Source organism: Triturus cristatus, chromosome 11, assembly GCF_964204655.1.
Source record: "Triturus cristatus chromosome 11, aTriCri1.1, whole genome shotgun sequence".
Classification (NCBI taxonomy): Eukaryota; Metazoa; Chordata; class Amphibia; order Caudata; family Salamandridae; genus Triturus; species Triturus cristatus.
This window is the reverse complement of record NC_140594.1, coordinates 570,420,251-570,435,014: the sequence shown is the minus strand read 5'-3', so window position 1 is coordinate 570,435,014 and position 14,764 is coordinate 570,420,251. Positions and strand designations below refer to the sequence as shown.

The following is a 14,764-nucleotide window of genomic DNA, read 5'->3' as shown; positions in this document are numbered from 1 at the left end:
TAATCCACCCAAAGACTGGTCAAATGGTCACCAACCTACCTACAAAGAGGAAACCAGAACACTTGCCACAGGCTGCAGTTCCTCCAAAGAAATTACACATAGCTACTAATACTTTACCACCACCTTCACCCTCTCCAGCAATTAACCCTAACTTACTCATTTCTCCAGCACATTCTCCACAACCAGAGGATAGTGATGATTCACATGGGGATGGGCAAGAAGATGACAATGTAGTACCATTAAACACTGAGGATCCTGATGATCCACCACAGGATCCAGACCCATGGCTAGAATATAATACTGATCCTGATCTAACTATCCTGATTTCTACCCCTCAAAACCATCTTCGGCAGATGACAATGTGGGTTTTGCCCAACTAATCAATAGGGCGGCCACATACCATAAGGTAAGATTACATTCAGATCCTGTAGAAGAGGATTTTCTACTGGAAACTTTTGACCAACCACAAAAATCTACCCATGTCTTACCCATGTTAAAAGGCCTTCTTAGACACGCTCCTGAGGTGTTCAAAGACCCAGTTAGAGCTAGGGTTCTTAACCCTAGAATGGATGAGAAATACAAAGCAGCTCCCACTGACCCTATATACATCAAGGGTCAACTTCCCTTAGATTCACTGGTAGTAGCCAATGCACGCAAAAGGGCAAACTCTCAGGGGTCAGGTGAAACACCACCTCCTGATAAAGAATCTAAATTATTAGACTCGTCCGGTAAACGTATGGCGTCCCAAGCTGCAAACTCATGGAAAATAGCTAACACACAAGCCCTTCTTGCAAGACTCAATAGGGCACACTATGATGAGCTGGAAAAGCTCATTCAACACCTACCTCAAGAATATAAGGACAAAGCCAATGACCTTATATAGGAAGGTAAACTAAAAACCAATACATCCATCAAATGGCGCTCGACGCAGCAGACACTGCGTCCCGTGCAATAAATACCAGTGTTTTGCTACGCAGACATGCCTGGCTCAGAGTATCTGGGTTTAAACAAGAGGTACAAAATACCATCCTTAATCAACCTTTTGATCAGGTGCACCTCTTTGGCCCTGCAGTGGACACATCTGTAGAAAAGATTAAAAAGGACACAGAGACTGCGAAGTCTATAGGAGCCCCACAGTCACCATCTGCTAGAGGCTCTTTTCATCGCTCTTTCTATAGAGCAGGCTCCAAAACAAATACATCAGAACACCCGTCCTCATCCTATAAAAGTCCCAACCACGGCTCCTTTTCCAGGGGATACTACAATAGAGGAGGTTACAGAGGGAACAACAACAAGGGTAGAGGCAGGGGTAACAACACCTGCAACTCCCCTAATAACAAACAGTGACTTCCCTTCGCTTCCCCCAGACCATCCCACTCCTGTCAGGGGACGCCTCTCACAGTTCCTGCCTTTCTGGAATTCCATCACAACAGACAAGTGGGTAACACAGATTATCCAGTATGGTTATTGCCTGGAACTTACTTCTATGCCTCCCAACATTCCTCCCAAACAGCATCCAATGTCATCAGAACACCTGATGCTTCTCAAACAGGAGATTTTAACAATGTCACAAAAACATGCAATAGAGCCAGTTCCTGTGCCTCATCAAAACACCGGGTTCTATTCACTCTATTTTCTAATCCCAAAAAAGGACGGCTCTCTCAGGCCAATACTGGACCTCAGACCGCTCAACTTTTACATTCAATCAGACCACTTCCACATGGTCACTTTACAACAAGTGCTTCCACTACTACAACAAGGCGGCTTTCTCTCCACTCTAGATCTAAAGGACACCTACTTCCACATTCCCATTCATCCCGCTCACAGGAAGTATCTCAGGTTGGTGGTAGATAGTCAACACTACCAGTTCAAAGTTCTCCCATTTGGAGTCACCACGGCACCCAGAGTTTTCACCAAGTGCCTCGCAGTGGTTGCAGCCCATCTGAGAAGACAACAAATTCATGTCTTCCCTTATCTGGACAATTGGCTCATAAAAGCAAAGTCCCACAACAGCTGTGTTCAGCACACACTCCGTACAATACAGTTGCTTCACAGTCTGGGATTCACAATAAATCTGGGCAAATCCCATCTCCAACCGTCCACAGTACAACAATATCTAGGAGCTACAGTAAATACTTCCACAGCGCTAGCATATCCCAATCCACTCAGGATAAGTGCTATACAAACGCTAGTTCAAAGATTTCAGCCACAACACTCACTACCAGCAAGAGTGTTCATGCAGCTAATAGGAATGATGGCCTCTTGCATTTTTCTCGTTCCTCATGCAAGACTGCAAATGCGTCCATTACAGGAGTGTCTAGGACGTCAGTGGAACCAGGCTCAAGGTCAGCTAACAGATCTGGTGTTGGTGGACAACCGCACCCATCGCTCTCTACAGTGGTGGACCACACAAAACCTTTCCAAAGGGCGGTCGTTCCTCGAGCCAGTCCCACAGATAGTGCTAACAACAGATGCATTGCTCACCGGCTGGGGAGCACATCTTCAAACCCATACCTTTCAAGGTGTATGGACCCCCCAACAAAAACAATTTCAACTACCTGGAATGGTTAGCAATCTTTCTAGCGTTGAAGTCTTTTCAACTGCACCTCCTAGGGAAGGCTGTCCTAATCCGTACAGACAACATGACCGCAATGTATTACATACAAAAGCAAGGGGGGACACTCTCTCCAGCTATCCCACCTGGCGCAGAACATCTGGAGATGGGCCATTCGGCAGAAGATATACCTCCTGGCAGAACACCTACCAGGGGTACACAATCAGATTGTGGATCTGCTCAGCCGCCAGGCACAACAGATCCACGAATGGGAACTTCATTCTCAAGTTCTTCTTCCATTTTTTCACATGTGGGGACACCCAGAAATAGATCTGTTTGCCACACACCGAAACGCAAAATGCCCAAGCTTCGCATCCAGGTATCCACACCCATTGTCCAAAGGCAATGCGCTATGGATGAATTGGTCAGGCAAATTTGCTTACGCTTTTCTGCCTCTCCCACTCATTCCGTTACTGGTGAGGAAACTCCAACAACATTCCCTCACAATGATCCTAGTTGCTCCAATATGGGCAAGGCATCCATGGTTCACAACTCTGTTGGAACGATCAGTAGTACCACATCAAAAGCTTCACCTCTCACCCAAGCTTCTCACTCAGAACCATGGAGAGATAAGGCACCCAGATCCCAATCAGCTCAACCTTGCGATCTGGCTCCTGAAATCTTAGAGTTTGGCTACCTTAATCTCCAGCCAGACTGTATGAACATTATCAAAGAAGCTAGACGCCCTACCACAAGGGCATGCACTGCGACAAAATGGAAGAGATTTGTCATTTATTGTTGACACAACAATATCAACCCACTAGATGCTTCCATTCAGAACATCATCTGTTACGTATAGCCTATTGCATCTACAACAATGTAACCTGGCGTATACATCTATAAGGTTACATCTAGCTGCCATAGCGGCCTACCTACAAAACAGACATTTGTCTTTGTTTAGGGTTCCCGCTATCAAAGCTTTTATGGAAGGACTTAAAAGAATAATTCCACCAAGATCTCCACCCTCTCCTGTGTGGAATCTCAATGTAGTCTTTACCAGACTAATGGCTCCTCCTTTTGAACCTCCCCAAAAATGTGAACTACAGTTCCTCACTTGGAAAGTAGCCTTTTTAGTCGCCATCACATCTCTCAGAAGAGTGAGTGAACTCCAGGCATTAACCATACAAGAACCATCTGAACCAGTCTGTTGAACTACCAGTGTTCTTCCCTCAACCAGACTCAGTGGCAGAAAGAGCTCTACACACCTTAGGTGTTAAGAGCGATACTTTACTACATTGAAAGAACAAAATCCTTTAGGAAAACCAAACAACTTTTTGTGGCTTTCTCCGCACCTCATAAGGGCAATCCTATATCCAAATCAGGAATTGCAAGGTGGATTGTAAAATGCATACAAATATGCTACTTTAAAGCCAAACGAACATTAACCATTCCCCCTAGGGCTCATTCTACACACAAATTAGGGGCTTCTATGGCATTCTTAGGGAACGTTCCCCTAGATGACATATGTAAGGCAGCAACTTGGGCCACACCACACACCTTCACAAAACACTATTGTGTAGATGTGCAAGCAAAACAACAAGCTAGTGTGGGCCAGGCTGTATTAAAAACACTATTTCAAACTACTGCAACAGATACAGGTAGCCACCGCTAAGGAGGAAACTGCTTTATAGTCTATACAAAAGTGTACAATCTGCACCTCATATGCCTCGAACGGAAAATGCTACTTACCCGTATGCATCTGTTCTTGGCATGTAGAGCTGCAGAGTTGTACACGCCCAACCGCCTCCCCGGATACCTCTATCTGTTCCAGTATTATCTTATTTAGATACATCACGCATGGACATCTTTCTACATTTTACTACTCCATCTAACCCTAAGTGGCAAAAATAATCTAACAATGAAGCCGATGCCCATGCCCATTGTCCACCGAAGGAGGAGTCACCGGTCCCGTGACTACAACACTTCTTCGAAGACAAAAACAACATGCAAACATCCAAAACCCAACACCAGATGGCGATCTATGCGAACGTGTACAACTCTGCAGCTCTACATGCCAAGAACAGATGCATACTGGTAAGTAGCATTTTCCTTTTATTACACTGCTTTGTTGGGTATTTCCATTGGTTATAAATAGCAGTAATAGCTTGGGACTGGTTAAATTTCCCATCACACAGCTGTATGGGAAATGTTTCCTTTCTGCCTACACAAAAAACTGTTTTCTTGTTTTCTCCTCTGTTACTTAAGAAAATGCATGCATGTTTTATCATTTTTTGGTGGTGGCCAGTTTAACAAAAAAGTATTGGAAGGATCTTTGATGCAGGGCATTCACACAGCTAGGTCCCCTCCTGCTATGCATTGTGTCTAGCTCCAGAAGTCAGCAAGCTGATAGAGAACAATGTTACATGATGTGGCATGTCCCATCTCAAAAGCACTGTCAAAGTACTTTTTGCGTAAAAACAAGAAATCTCTTGATCGTGTGGAAATGGGTAGAAACTCTAAGGTTGAATAAAGGGAATAGGAATATGTGTTTTTGTCTCTCCTAGCAGTCCCTTAATTGCACATAAATTGGCTAACTAAATTGACACACTGCAGTCATTATATACACAAATCGGTTAAAATGATTTCTTTACATTTATTTAATAGACACATACAATACATATATTCAAAAACTGTAATAATCCATGGTCCCTATAACATATTAGATCACAATATGTATTGCAACAAGGAAAGCTTCAAATTTATATTACACAATGACATAAACAAAATTTCTTGCTAAAAAAAAAAAATTTTTAAAAACAAGCATTCAAATATATTGCATCATTCTGTTATGAACCCGCATGACAGAGAGAATACAGAGAACAATAAAAAGACACTACACTTTGTCATTTAGTACACATCCACTTTCAACTATTTCAAGGATTATACACTTGTGGGATCTGACTCAAATTATCGCTACAAGTGAGTGCCCGGTGCTTCGGATTGTGTCAATTCCTGTGCGTCGACGCGTTTCGATAGGCTGTATTTATGCCACTATCTTTATCAAGACCAATGATAGATTTTTCTCTCTTAATTCGCAAGTGGATAGAGGTTCCAGCTATGGGAGAGAAGATGTAATGATAGTGGATTAGATGATTTAAATAATTCGAGTCTCTATAATGACAATTCACTTAGTTTTTAAAAAAACGGTTATTTATTGGGGCTGTTAGACCTCCCTCCCATTCTTATCTGCTATGCTTTGTTTATAACTTTTGTGATTATACAGGGTAGATGCTTATCTGAACTCCACATGTCGCTGCTCTGGGAGCCCACCCTTAGAATGGTTAATCTTATCCTTGTGTACTAGTTTTTAATCACTCAGATAATCTCACCTGAATATCTGTTTGTTGCTCTACTATATAGTAGGTGTCCACTGAAATAGACGGACAGTTTTCATGGAAAGCACACGATAAATTGTGGTCCTACGTGGAATCTTAGTTTTCTGATCTGGGAAAAGATTATTATTCAAAATTATCCATTCCGGATGTGGTTGTATAAACTGCGTTTTTATTATAGTATAAATGCCTTGCTACCTGAGTATAATGTAAACTATTAGTTCTCACCTTATCATTCATGCCGGTTGTAAGTTCTTAATATACTCCGCTGTTTCTGTAGGATAGGCCCCACTGATGTTATCCTTCGTTTATACCTGCAATATGTATAAATGTCACTATCTAGTGTAGCCACCTTAACAGCCTGCTCTATGACTCAATTTATGACGGCTTTGTTCGTACCTGGTTGTAGTTGCTGATAAATATCCTGCATGTAGAGTGGCCTCTTGATTCTTTAATTGGTCTCAAATTCTTAAAAAGGACCCGCAGTCGGTGGAGTGTCCTCGGGGTTTCTTAAATACCCTGTATTATGAAGGGACAAGGATAAAGTAAATGTTCCCTCGTATCTATCCGTCCGGAATGTTTCTATGAACATCAGTCCTTGTTGCGTCCCAGTGACGCTGGACCCAGTTCCCCCTACGCTCTATTTCCCTTCTTACCTCAAACACTGCAGGCTTTTGCGTCCATGCAGGAAGACTTCCGTAATGCGGTTTCTGATTACCGCAGTGTGGGTTTGATGTCTCACATTTGTTTAGAAGTGCCCCACCTTCCTATTGGTTGGCTCTGTCAGATGGTAGTTATACGGCCAATCGGGTCGCATTTGCCATAGCGCTGACTTTCTATTATGATTCCACCAATCCTAGCGTGACCCCTCTCCCTAGTGATGTTCTAGTCTATTCAAAAAAACGCCTATCTTATTTTTGTTATTGCGGATACATTTAGTTATATTGTGTTTATATATTTAATTCTTTATTTTTATTTACCCGTAAATATTTTCCACATGAATAATCGTTCTAAATTATTGATGTCTTTGCTCACAGCGCATCGAATTGGCTGAATACTACAACAAATGTCTCGGTGTGGGAGGATATCATGGTTGTGAGATAAAACTTTATTAACATTTACAATAATGACGGTGGCATTAGGATTCCACCCGTTTATTTGTTATTGTCAGTTGCATTTACTACAGGCGGCCAAAAATGGCTGGAAAGTACTTTTTGCACCCCTCTTAGAATAAAATAAACGAATAGGCCCCTGTTGTAGTGTAACTTGGAACTTTGTGTAACAAAAAAAAGTAAAACAAGCGATCTCCAAAGATAATAATCTCCTGGGTAGCATGAGCTTACTTTAACAAAGTTGGATCTGGCATGGAATAAGTGTGCAGGTATGTCTTAAAATGTTGACCCTTAACTCTGTGACCCAGCAAATCATGAGTTGCTGTGCCCCAGCTCCTTAAAAGTACCATTGATAGTGTAGAGAACTTCTTCCACACATGTGAAACAAACTCTGAAGTGTCAAAGAGGAATGGCTGCAGGAAGCATGCAGAGAAACAACACCCAGTCTAATTCAGCTAATATTTCAGTTTTGCTGCATGACAACTAGGAATACCACAGTGAAAAATATAGTTCAAGTCATTCCTGCTCACCTCCCCTTACATGTAATAGATTTGCAAAATATTCCCACCTTTGATACCACACATACCTTTCCCCCTGCTACAATGGATGAAGTTCTGACACAAAGTAAGATATTAGCCGTGCCTATAGAATAGCTTTCTTCAACCACAAGTCAAAGTTTAATGGAAAAAGCATCAATTTCTATGGCATCCTGTCAGCTTCATGCTGAGTAGTGGACAAGATGAATTCAACCATTTTGGCTTTACTGTACATCTCAGCTGCCTCAGATTCTGTGAGATGGACTGGGTAATTTGCTGTGTGAACCTCTACGCGGGTTCTGCTGTTAGGAGCTAGGAGAACCTGCACATTGATTTATAATTGTATCTATTTGAATGGAAACTCCAATAAAATGTATTACCGTGTGAATATTTGTAAAGGGCTTCAAGCTGAAATTGTGATCCCTTAGTGGATCCCAAAGTAGGTCAAGTGTAAATGCATCATGTTTACCTTGTCCATAAGACGACTCTTGAAATAACTCTCCTTGTATGCTAATTCAGCATTCTTTTACACTCGCATACAGTACAGCCTTTCTTTTTGGCTAAACGTGACCATTCATTCTTAGCTTGGAGAGCCTTTGCAGTAAGTTTAGGGCCACAACGAGATTGGGAACAATTTGTTCACGAGTGCACAGTTTGGAAAGGATGCCATAGTGGAGCCTTTTTGGTTTCTGTAGTCACTTGTGTGCTACTTGATAGTACTTAGGAGAATATGACCCTGATGTTTATGATCCGGCCAAGCAAAGTGCCATTGGTCTAAGTAGCAGGCAGTCCTTTTATCTTTATTCATGTATAAGTAGTGATAATCCCTCCATTGTTGCACCTGAAAGAGGCAGTTGTTCATGGAGTAGAAGTTCTCCTGATCCTGTGGTACCCGATATAGTTTGTGTATTCTGGCGTACATATGGGAATGGATGTTGATGCTGGTTTAGATCGCATACAACTATTCAAGAGTGTCTGCAAAGAGAAGAGATCGTTGGTTCACTCTACAGGTTTTTGTGAAATTTTGGAATAGTAGGGACCAAGTTTTATCTGCTGCCTATGCTTTGAGAGGAATAATCTGATGCACTGGATTGCAATCTTTAAATACCGAATATATGTTTTCCACTGTAACATGGACTAAAGCCAAAGTGAAATTCACAGAGGGGATTGTTCGATTCCAAAGCAGAGGTGCAATGTGATGTTACCACAATTCCCAGGACTTTTTAGTGGTTCGTAGGGCAGAAATGAGTCTGTAGTTCGACAAGAGATCTTGATCGCTATTTAATTTCACAAGAAGCATGGTTATGAGGGCACATTGATTTTTTTGGGAAGCAATCCAAGTCATTAGTGAGGATAAATAATATACAATTGTTGGTATGCAAGATATGGTGGAGCTTCCCTTCCCTGCATTGGAACCCATCTTCCTATAGCTGGTAACTAATATTTTGATTTGTGCTTCCCTTCTCTTCTTCAGAGCGTTAATATATGCCACCTTTTTGGTGCCACACTTGTCTACTTTATTCAGCATTATTTCTCTCACTCTCTTCCTACCCTATCAAAATGCCTACCCTCTCATTGTGCCCTGACACCTCATCCTACGCCTAACCTCTCATTGCACGCTAACGCACCACTCTACGCCTATCCTCTTGTTGTGCCCTACTGCGTCACTCAGCACCTACCTACTCATCGTGCCTGTACACCTTCACTCTACTGAAGGTTTACTTTACTGATAAGCCACTCCCTTTGTCCTTCTTGCAGTTCTGCTTTATACCTTCACTGCTTCCCTTCACTTTGCTGCTAGCTCATAGCTGTTGCTTCCATTATTGTGTCGTACCCTTCACTCACCTTCCATATATAGCACTCAATATAGTCCTTACGTATAAAGCAGCATAATCTTCCTGTCCTCACTCTGCTCCTGCCTCCTCACACTCCTCATAACCTGCAATACCCTTACTCTGCGCTCATATTTCACATTGCTCCTACTCCCTCGCTCTGTTCTCTTAACCCCTCACCTTTCCATACCTCCTCACTGCGCTTCTCATTCTGCTATTCTGCTTTACTCATACAGAGTGTGCCAGTCCCTCTGTTTTCCCTTTCTCTGCCCCTTACCTCTACTGTCTCATTCTACCTCTGCCCATTCACCTTTATGTTCACACTGTGCCCCTGTCCCCTCAGCTCTGACTCTACCTAATGTGTGCCAAAACCAATAACTATTTGCTGTTGAATTCTGCAGCATAAAAGACCTGATGCTACATCTGTACAATGACTCAGACGGGTAGTGTTCGATGACTAAAAAGTAATACACTTCCTAAAGCAATGCACAAAGCAAGCTGAATTGCCTGTAAAAAAAATGTTAGAAATATTTTCCACAACACAGGCAGATAAATGTTTTCCTCAGAATCGCACAAATTAATAAAGTGGGGAAGCTAGGATTTATACACAATTATCCTGCTGGGCTGCTTCTGAGGCATATATTCTGTGTATAAACTTCATCTCCCCCAATTTCACCTGTAAATTTTCCATAGCACCACTGTTGTGCACCCAGAGCATGTAGCATCTGATGTACCTAAAGTGAAGCCATGCCATGAAACAAAAGGCTAGGCGCAGCCCACGGATTCACGTGAGGACTTTGCTGGATCCTTATTTTATTTATTCTGTTTACACCACGTGACTGCTCTGAGACCATGATGAAGAAATGTCCATGCTCGGCTGAAACCCTAACACGGGGCCTTAAAAACGTAAATTTAACTACAGAGACAGCTCTGTTTTAGTGGCACCAATTGAGAGATTAAAGAGGCCACACTGTCTGTGAGCAGCACGTACAAGTAGCACAGCCATGGTACTCAGTGGCAGGGTGAGCAAGTGACGCCAGAGAGGCAGGTGAGGGCAGGGGGGATCTATGGGTGAGCATGCGAGACACTGGTTGTCATCGCATGCCCCTTTCATGCTTCTCCGGGCAAATGTGGCCCGAGGAATTACAACAGACAGAAATGGTGCCGATTCTGTGCCTGCTGATTTCCACGGGGGCCTCATGGAAATACCTGGCGGGCCGCAAGTGGCCCGCGGGCCGTACTTTGAGTACCGCCGATATATGGAGTAGCATTTGTTCAATTCTAGCGTACATACCACTTTAAAGTATTGTGACCCATTAATATATTTTTAGGTGAAAAATAGAAGTCCAATGATCCATAAGTTCTAACAGTGCTTGGCCTGTGAAACACTTCCAACGCAAGTGGAACATTTACTGGTTATTTTGTTTTGCAACACTTTAAAGATTGATTCCCCCAATAATTGTGTTACAACATTTAAATAACTTTTTTCGTCTTCTTCATCAGTGAAATGTTGAAAAGAGCTCTAGGAAGAAATCGAATCAGGAAAAAGAATTTTAAGAAGCGTTGGTTCTGTTTAACCAGTAAAGAACTCACCTACCACAAGCAGCGAGGTAACAATAATCTTATATGAATGTTTGCATTTGTTCCAGAAGATTTGTTTTGCATACACAAATTACATCTTCACTGCAGCTAGATCCCTCTTACACATACTATTGGCATGACTGGATTCGTGATACTGGTGAATCGGGTTAAGAGATGCTGTAGGCTAAATATATGGGTCGTTCCAGAGCAATGCTCAAGTTTACTGCGTAGCGGAATCCTTTTATGAAGACTTCTGTCCTGGCCACACAGATCCATCCTCTGCCAGCCAGGTACAGGCATTGTGTCTGAGAGACCCTAGTGTAGATAATCAATATAGGTGTGAGTCCTATGCGCTTCGCTATGTGACACTCTACTGCACAGTCATACTGAAGGTCACTGTGCATGGCCCCGTCATCAGCCCTTGGTTAAAAGGGTATGCTTGGGGTAATTTACACAGAGAGCACACATGTTTTTGCTGCTCAAATTCTTCAGTTACTGGACGCACGTTGTCCAGTGAGCCATTTTGTGGTTGTGCGTACATTTTTGGAAAGTACCACAACATATCCAGTTCGGTTTAAGGCTGGGTGGCTTGAATTTTAGGATGAAACTGAATAAAGCTGAATTGTATAATGTCTAAAATATTCAGTGGACTTAATGTTTCACTGGATTACGTAATGTCAAATATTCAGTAGTTTTTTTACACCTAGCCAGACAGAGGATGCCCGGAAATGGCTGTTGATTCCCTAGTTGACAGAAGGCTTGAATAATCAATCACCTTTGTAGTTATGCCCTTCTCAAAGCTGGCTGCTGAATGGGTAGAGGCATGTGGCAGTGTTCCAACAGGTTCACCAGGAGACAAGCACACAATACTGCCCTGCAGCTGGGCTGGTCTATGGGCGTACCTTGCTTCCATTCCTTCTCAGCAATGTGAATGCCACTTCCTATTTCCTCAACAACTGACTGGACAGTCTAGGATATAAGCTTTCTGCTTAAAAATAGTCTGCCTAACAATATTGGGCGCTCCGCGTCATCTAGTATTAGTGGGTGAGGACCCTTTGCTCCTGCCCTTAATGTCCTGAAGCGTACACTCTCTAGTAGCCTCTGTGTCCACACCCCTTGATACGTGTAAGGCTTTTCTTCCATAAACAGGTATGATGATGAGAAAAGTACCTGGGGGCGGACAGTACAAGTCACCTGATCAGTCAATAATAAGGAGTTATTTGCTTTGTTATAGCTTCAAAAACAACAGTTGAATAAATGAATAACCTTAATATGCTTGTTATTCAAATTAATGCAACAAACATAACCTTGGTTTTGAAATAGGTCTCTTTACTCTGTGTGCTTTTACTGGGATGATCTGAGTTGGTTTACAACTATCAAGGTTCCAAAGTTAAATATTAAACCAATTGACGTTTTACCCCGTTTAGCTATTCGTGCAAGGGACTCTCTCAATGCTGTTGATATTTTGATATAGTAAATGTTTTACAGTAATCAGTTTGAATGTGCCTGTTTTCGACCTCATGGTCACAGGTTCAAATCCTGGTGGGTCCACTCAGCTTTTCATCTTCCTGATGTCGATAACATGAGCAATTGAGTTGGCAACAGTAAACACCTGTTATTCATCGCCAAAAAACCCTTCTGGGTGAATGTGCGGTTTACAAATATGTTATGTTATGCTGGAACAAAAAGAGTTCAATTTCATTTTTTTTTGTTTTTTTTAAACATACATTGTTGTGTTTTTCAAACACCATACTTTTCGTATTTCAGGTTTTTTTCACCGCACAAGTCTTAGTTAAAAAAAATTACTTAATCTATGTACTATAAATTCAGAAATTAAGTCCTTTTTATTCTTCATATTGAAAGGTATGTAGCAATAAAATTGTGAATTCAGTGCACAAAATGTTTGGTGATCATCTTTTTTCATTTGAAGGTGCAATGTGATGTTACCACAGTTCCCAGGACTTTTTAGTGGTTCGTAGGGCAGAAATTAGTCTGTTGTTCGACAAGAGATCTTGATCGTTATTTAATTTCACAAGAAGCATGGTTATGAGGGCACATTGATTTTTATTTTGGGAAACAATCCAAGTCATTAGTGAGAATAAATAATATACAATTGTTAGTATGCAAGATATGGTGGAGCTTCCCTTCCCTGCATTGGAACCCATCTTCGCGTCATTAGGTGGTGTAGGTTGGCTCTACGTCGTTTGTTTGCGTCGTCCGCACGGGATGACATCACAGGACCTATTTAGACACCGCCCATAAGCGTTGACATCAATTCTTTCTTTTTCCGCACCATCCATGCTCAGATCCGTAGAGAGCTTACCCCTTAGTCGTTCTCACAGGTAGTTGCGGATGGGTGAGATGCAGCCAACTTCACGATACGTTGTGGACTGGATACCACCGGCAGAACGATTGCCGCGTCAGTAGCACTCAGACGCTATGCTTGGTTGAGGACTTGTGGTGTCTCGGGGGATGTCCAATCAATCTTGATGGACATGCCCTTTGATGGCACCCACCTCTTTGGAGACAAAGCAGTCTCTGCGTTTTATCACTTTAATGAGTCTCTTGCTATGGCCAGAACCCAGGGCCTCACGACAGCCACCCGTCCACCTTGGTCTGCTTTTCGTCCCTTTCATGGCTACGGAAGAGGCACCCAGACACGTCCTGTCCAGCCCATCCACGAGTGCACTCAATCTGTCCAGCTTCTGTGTGGCGCGGACATCGGACCCAGCATCCTCGCGGGTCAGGGAGCCAGCGAATGGCCAATCCATCCTTCCCTCCTCCCTCCCTCACCCGCCCCAAGCCACTGCCACTGCCTCCAAACGTTCCTAGTCCGATGTTTCAGGCTCATCATCAGCGAGTTGAAGGCATCAACTCCTCCACTGGCAGTCCATCATGTAGGACCAGTGGGTTCTGCAAATAGTCCAAATGGGCTACTCCCTCCCCTTCGATACTATTCCTCCCTCCATGCCACCTTCTTATGATCGCATGTCGGCGTATCCTTTGGCACTTTTCCACAAGGAAGTATCATCTGTTCGAGGCATATGAGCTGCAGATTGTACACTTAGCATAGGTCGCCATCTGGTGTTGGGCCCGGATGTTTGCAGTTTGTTTTTCTTCTTGGACCGTCTTTGGAAGTCACGAGTTTGGTGACTCCTCCTTCGGTCCGTACTGCGCATGGGCTTCGGCTCCATCCTCAGATTGTTTTTTTCCGCCATCGGGCTCGGATGTGATACTTCGTGCTCCGGCTTCGAACTTCTACGGTTCCAGCCTCGACGGAAAATCCTCGATTCTTCGAGTCCCTTCATCATCTTCATCTCTCGAAGCGGCACTTTTCCATCCCGTACATCGACACCGGCCTTCGGGCCCTCCGCGACTCCGGTCCCGGCCGATGGAAAGGACTCCGTTTAAAAAGTGCCCAAAATGTGGGTCTAAATTTCCCCACACCGACCTCCATCAGGTGTGTAACCTTTGCCTCTCTCCGGAACACGAGGCTAGAGACTGCCCCGCCTGCAAGTCTTTTCGATCGAAGAAAACGATCCGAGATCGAAGAGCTCGACGCACCATGGCGCACTCATCCTCTGCAGCTCCACCGGACATCTTCGGAGACGACGCCGAAGCTTCGGGGCAGACACACACCGAACGGGGGGAAGACATCGTCAGCGCTTCCGAGGCCGACGACTCAGACCTGGAGGACGTCACACCAGGACAGCGGGCCGTGAGTACTATGCCCCCTCCCAACCCCGCACCGAAAACC

At 43.4% G+C, this 14,764-nt stretch overlaps 1 protein-coding gene across 2 annotated transcripts in view; it reads left to right on the top strand.

Moving 5' to 3' along the window:
- RASA2 (RAS p21 protein activator 2) overlaps positions 1–14,764 on the top strand; it is a 516,748-nt gene that overhangs the window by 429,264 nt on the left and 72,720 nt on the right. For both annotated transcript variants that reach the window (XM_085633666.1, XM_085633665.1), the window contains exon 19: positions 10,930–11,036. In XM_085633666.1, coding sequence (XP_085489792.1) covers positions 10,930–11,036 — 107 coding nt within the window. The remainder of the gene's footprint in view (positions 1–10,929; positions 11,037–14,764) is intronic.